The sequence below is a fragment of the Echeneis naucrates genome, chromosome 5, assembly GCF_900963305.1.
Source record: "Echeneis naucrates chromosome 5, fEcheNa1.1, whole genome shotgun sequence".
Classification (NCBI taxonomy): Eukaryota; Metazoa; Chordata; class Actinopteri; order Carangiformes; family Echeneidae; genus Echeneis; species Echeneis naucrates.
Window position 1 is genome coordinate 17,420,800 of NC_042515.1, and position 5,217 is coordinate 17,426,016.

The 5,217-nt window shown below is 44.9% G+C and overlaps 1 protein-coding gene across 1 annotated transcript; it reads right to left on the bottom strand.

Annotated features, from left to right (window-relative positions):
* Window positions 1–633: 633 nt before the first annotated feature.
* rplp0 (ribosomal protein, large, P0) lies at window positions 634–3,006 on the bottom strand. Its single transcript, XM_029502013.1, has 8 exons — window positions 2,976–3,006; window positions 2,603–2,710; window positions 2,342–2,517; window positions 2,004–2,091; window positions 1,583–1,729; window positions 1,279–1,464; window positions 1,029–1,169; window positions 634–853 (listed from the first exon to the last, which is right to left on the bottom strand). The coding sequence occupies exons 2-8, from the start codon at window positions 2,654–2,656 to the stop codon at window positions 701–703; spliced, it is 945 nt and encodes a 314-aa protein (XP_029357873.1). The 5' UTR covers window positions 2,657–2,710; window positions 2,976–3,006; the 3' UTR covers window positions 634–700.
* Window positions 3,007–5,217: the final 2,211 nt, after the last annotated feature.

The window sequence follows — 5,217 nt, forward strand, 5'->3', positions numbered from 1 at the left end:
CTGAGATACGATCGTTTAATCACCCACAACCATTGACATGCATGGGCTCAGAATAGAAAGGGGACAGTCCTTGACACCAGCAACGTTTTTCATTCTTAAAAAGCCATCATTTAATGCGCATTAATGGAACTATGCAAAATTGATGTAACAAGAAAGCAACAGAAACACAACACTACTCAGTTACATGTCAACTAACGTACTCAGGTCTAAATTTTTAAATGTGTTATGCTGGTTCTCCAATTTAACACAGTTCCTATTAAGATTTTTACATATTTAGAGCTCGGGCCAAAGTCCTTATTCAAGTAATCTTGGCAAAATTGGCAACATACCATTTAACAAAGGCTGTGAAAGGCCAGCATCTTGGGGCTTTTATTCTGAAGGGTGACTAGATAGCAAACGTGTAATTGAACGGTCAGCTTCAAGCAAAACTAATTTCCGCAAGACCCAAGGTTCCTGTAGATTTTTCCAGTGCCGTGCCAAGGAATTTGGTTGGATTTGTCAGATCTCAACTTATAAGGTAAGATTTAAGGGCTTTCCCCTTTATAGTGGGCTTTGAATGATAGGTTAATTACTGCAACAAGTATACAGTATTATGACACTGCCAGTTTATCGCAAAAGAATAGACACAAAGGGTTTTGTTTTTTTTTTTATTGAATCAAGGTGTTGAGACTCAAATTGGATTCTGATCATTGCATTTGTTTTAATCAAACAGACCAAAGCCCATGTCATCATCAGATTCTTCAGACTCTTCCTTAACCTCCTCCTTAGCAGCTGGTGCTGCAGCTGTCTCAGCTTTTGCTGCTGGTGCAGCAACAGCAGCAAAAGCAGATGGGTCAGCCAGGTAGGCCTTGACCTGTAAGAAGAGGGGAAAAAAAAAAAAAAAAAAAAAAGTGTGATTCTTTGTCTGCAAAATGAATCATTTAAAAAAAGGATTAAAGAATTTAAAATAGCCTAATCAGGAAGGCTAACTGCAGCCAAACAGGTAAACTAAAGGCATAACTTCCTGACTTAATGCAAATCCATCATACCTTGTCTGCCAGGGGGAAGGAGTAGTCTGTCTCCACAGCAACAGCCAGAACTCTCTTGTAGCCATTGATGAGTGAGTGGGGGACAGATGCCAAGGTGGGGTAGCCAATCTCCAGGCACACACTAGCAATGTTTCTCACACCCTACAGAAATAGTTTCATGTTATTTTACATGCCCTCACTAGTGTCTTAAGCAGAAATGATTGGTGAATTCTCAATGCGGGGCTAATCTCAGACAAGCACCGCATCTTACCTCCAGGAACCTGGCATGCAGGGAAGCCTCTGTGATGTCGAGCACCTCAGGACTGTAAACACTGCCATTATCATACACTTGCTGGATGATGAGTCCGAAGGAAAAGGGGGAGATGTTCAACATGTTGAGCAGCGTGGCCTCGCTGGCACCAACCTTGTCACCCGTCTTGATCAGACTAACATCACTCTAGGATAGAGACAATTATCCAACTCGTGAACATTACAGCACACAATTTAACATCCATGAAACTTCATAATATACACCACAACATTTTCAGCATGTAAAGCTAGCAATTTAAACTCACCAAGATTTCAATGGTTCCCCTGGAGATCTTGGTGGTGATACCCAGAGCCTGGAAGAAAGAGGTCTTCTCAGGACCCAAACCAGTGTTCTGAGCAGGCACCGTCACATCACAAGGAGCGATGGCTCCAGCACGGGCAGCTGCAGGTACCTGGGATATGAAGAGGACAACAGGTTAGTTGATAAAAATACTATTACTTTGCAGGAACTAAATTTAGGTTTAAAATGTTTAAACAAATGTGCCCATGACCATTTTCTATTCACTGTCTGAAACCTTACGTCCCTGGCAGCCAAGGGGTGCTGACAGACAGGGATAGCGAGGAAACGAGTTTCTGTTTGCAGGGGGAACGACAATACAGTACCACACAAGCTGCATTGTAACTAATCCTGCATGACACATGTCTAAACACAGCTTTTCTCCTCACCTTGTTGGCCAGCAGCATGTCCCTGACCTCAGCCAAATCTTCCTTGGTGAAAACAAAGCCCACATTTCCTTTAATGTGGGGCAGGAGCCTGCCAAATTATGAGATCAATTTAATTATGCAAGCAAAGCGTCACTTCTACAAAGCCAAAACCTTTCAAATTGTCTGAAACCTTGCGTCCCTGGTTGCCCTGGGAATTTAGGCAGACAGGGATAGCTGGAAACAAGTTGTTGTTTGCAGGGGGAACGACAACACAGCACCAAACAAGCTGCACTGTAACTTAACCTGCTAGACAACTGATGGCTCGCTATCACACAAAATCAGAGGGACCATTAGCTTACTTCTCCAGGGCAGGATTGTTCTCCAGGTGGCCACGGATGGCTTTGCGCATCATGGTGTTTTTACCCATGAGCACCACAGCCTTCCCACGGAGGGACAGACGGATGGTCTGCATCTGTTTGGAGCCCACATTGTCTGCCCCCACGATGAAACATTTTGGATAGTCATCCAGGAGTTGCTACAAGTCGGAATGCATAACTTTATTTTATTGACTACGAAATTACATAATCGTATTTTAGGTGTTACGACCAAGTCATACTTACGATGATTTTCATAAAATAGTTGGACTTCCACGTGGCCCTGTCTTCCCTGGGCATCTTTGCAGTGCTTCCAAGGATCGCTTGACAGCCGGTTTAAAGACAAGGTAGTAACTGTAGAAAAGGAAAACTTTAGTGACCGGCTTCCTACGTCGACATGTGGTCGGCGGCTAACATTAGCCGGCTAATCGTAAACTAGCTATCATTTTAGAGGCCGCACTCGGTTTTTTCAGAACCAGCGAACATTTTCGGAACATAAATCACATATCAGTGTGTGGTACAAACGTTTATCTCTCGATTCCAAAATGCTTGAATAATCAGATTTAAGGCTATAGCAATTTTATTGGCTTCCAATTTCTCGACGAGAGCAAAGACTTACCTCGTTTCAGGGTCGCGTGAAAGAAAGAGGAAGAAGAATGACGCCAGAAGAATATATAGGAGAAAAACTGACCAATCACAGCGCAGCTATGGACGACAGCTTCACGGCCATTGGACAATCGCGTCTGTGTTGCCAAACGCTCCAACACGATTGGCAACAACTTTTTGTAAAAAAAAATAGCTCACAAAATTTACAAAACACATGATGCAAAAAACATGGTCACATTTTAATGGACTGCGGGGAACAAAACGAAACGAGGGCGAGTTTGCAAAACAAAAGAGAGGCGAAAGAGAGATGACCGTGTCGTCTTCCGGTACGGTGGATGGCGGTGTGCACCTGGAAGTTGGTGCTGACAATCACGGGAAGAAGAAGAAGAAGAAGCAGCAGCAGCAGCAGCAGCAGCAGTATGCACACTACAGCCAGCCATCACGTTCGTGGACGTACAGTTAGATGTATCTTTCTGACATTTAGTAAATAAAAAAACAATATCGGTGAAAGACAGCGGGACTGCAGGATGTCCGGGCCGCTGCCGCCACTGCCCTCCGAGTTGTGGAACCACGTGTTTGGATACCTGTCGGCGGAGGACAAGTTCAGTGTCCGGGCGTCCTGCAAGCATTTCAAAAGGCTTGTTGACCACAGCTTTCTGTGGAGGGACTGGGCTGTCGTTCTGGCATTCCGCAATGGCTCTTACAACAGTCAGTTCTGGGCCACTCTCCGCTGCAGGAAGGTCTCCAGCGTGGTGATGAGGAGCTCCAGGGCCAAGGACTGGAAAGAGCTCGCCCGGTCCCTTCCAGCGGTCACCACACTGGTGATGGACCAAAGCTCCCCGAAGAGCCTGGACTGCTTGAAGGACTTCCCACATTTGAAACGTCTGTGTATAAGAAACAGCAGCGCCCCTCTGTCTTTAAACGCTTCCACTGTGTCCAAGCCAGAGCAGCTGTCTCACCTCAGCATGTGTGATGTTACACTTCCCATAGCATCTGTGGCCAGCGTCATATCTACTGTCTCCCACTTCCAAAATCTGATATCTCTGGTCTGTCATCAGATGGGACTCTGCGAAGGAACCATTCTGATGGTTCACTCCATACTTGGCTGCTTGCCCAAGTTAAAGCATCTGTCGTTGTCAGTTGGATACAGACCATACGCCATTCACAGTGTCCCCAGACCAAACCCAGGTCCTTTAGAAGGAAGGGCCTCAGCTTTGTCCAGTTTGGAACTTGTAGACTGCATGGATCATTCCTTACCAGCAGATGCAATGAGGCTGATGCCTGCCTTGAACAGTCTTGCAGTTTTCTACAGGGACTCGCATCAAGAGACGATAGATAAAAGGTCTGTGTGCCATTTGAAAATGTGGCTCAATGACCTGGTGCAACTGTCAACCCTGGTCATTGTCAGAGGCCCATCTGTGGAGAAGTATGTCAGCTCCATTCCAGCCACCGTCACCAGTCTTGCACTCTGCATGGTGCGATTATCCTCTGGGGACATGGCAGCAGTAGCAGCACAGGTACCAAATCTCCTCCACCTTCACATAGACCCTTGGCCCTCACATTTGGGAGCTTGCACAGCTCAAATCCCAATACTTTTCCCAAAGCTCAAATGCCTCAAACTTCGCCATGAGCATGTCCCGGAGAAAGACTTCTTACAGCTTCACCAGCTGCAGCAGCTGGAGCGCATGGAGATTCTGGATAGCAGGCCGCATCTCTGTAAAATCGTTGGCAAGCTGCAAGCTCTCACTAACTACAGACTTGAGGTCACAACTACTCGCAAGAGAGATGTGTTGTGCTGTCCTTGTGTCTGTCAGGTATACTGAAGGTTTGTCCTAAGGCAGGGTAGTTGGACTGTTCACAGATTGCACTTTGAACTGTGAAGAACCTGTCAGGATCAAATTAATGTCTGGGTTTTAATCTTCACAATAAAATAATAATAAAAAAAAAAAAATCATACTATGCTCACGGAGCATTAATAGCTAGTTTTTCCTTGTGTTACAGAAAGCAGCGACTGACTGCTTGTGTCTTTATATAGTCCACATTGTTAACCTAAACACAATCCTTTACAAACATCACAAAATAAATAATCTAACTGCCCCTACTTTGCTTTTTAATATTTTGTTAGAAAGTTGTGAGCCCCAGACTTCAGTTAGCCTGCAGCTGTAATAGTTAACAGTACTGGTTTGTCTAAAAATCAAAAGCAGCAGAGTCCCATTTCATTTGTACATAGCAAAGCCAGAAATAGTTTTTGTTTG

What these genes read in the sequence shown, in the direction of transcription:
- rplp0 (XM_029502013.1), bottom strand. Translation starts at nt 2,656, where the DNA reads ATGCCCAGGGAAGACAGGGCCACGTGGAAGTCCAACTATTTTATGAAA. An exon ending in ACTATTTTATGAAAATCATC is followed by an intron (nt 2,518 to 2,602) that starts GTAAGTATGACT and finishes TCCGACTTGTAG; the next exon opens with CAACTCCTGGATGACTATCC. An exon ending in ACATGCTGCTGGCCAACAAG is followed by an intron (nt 1,730 to 2,003) that starts GTGAGGAGAAAA and finishes TTCATATCCCAG; the next exon opens with GTACCTGCAGCTGCCCGTGC.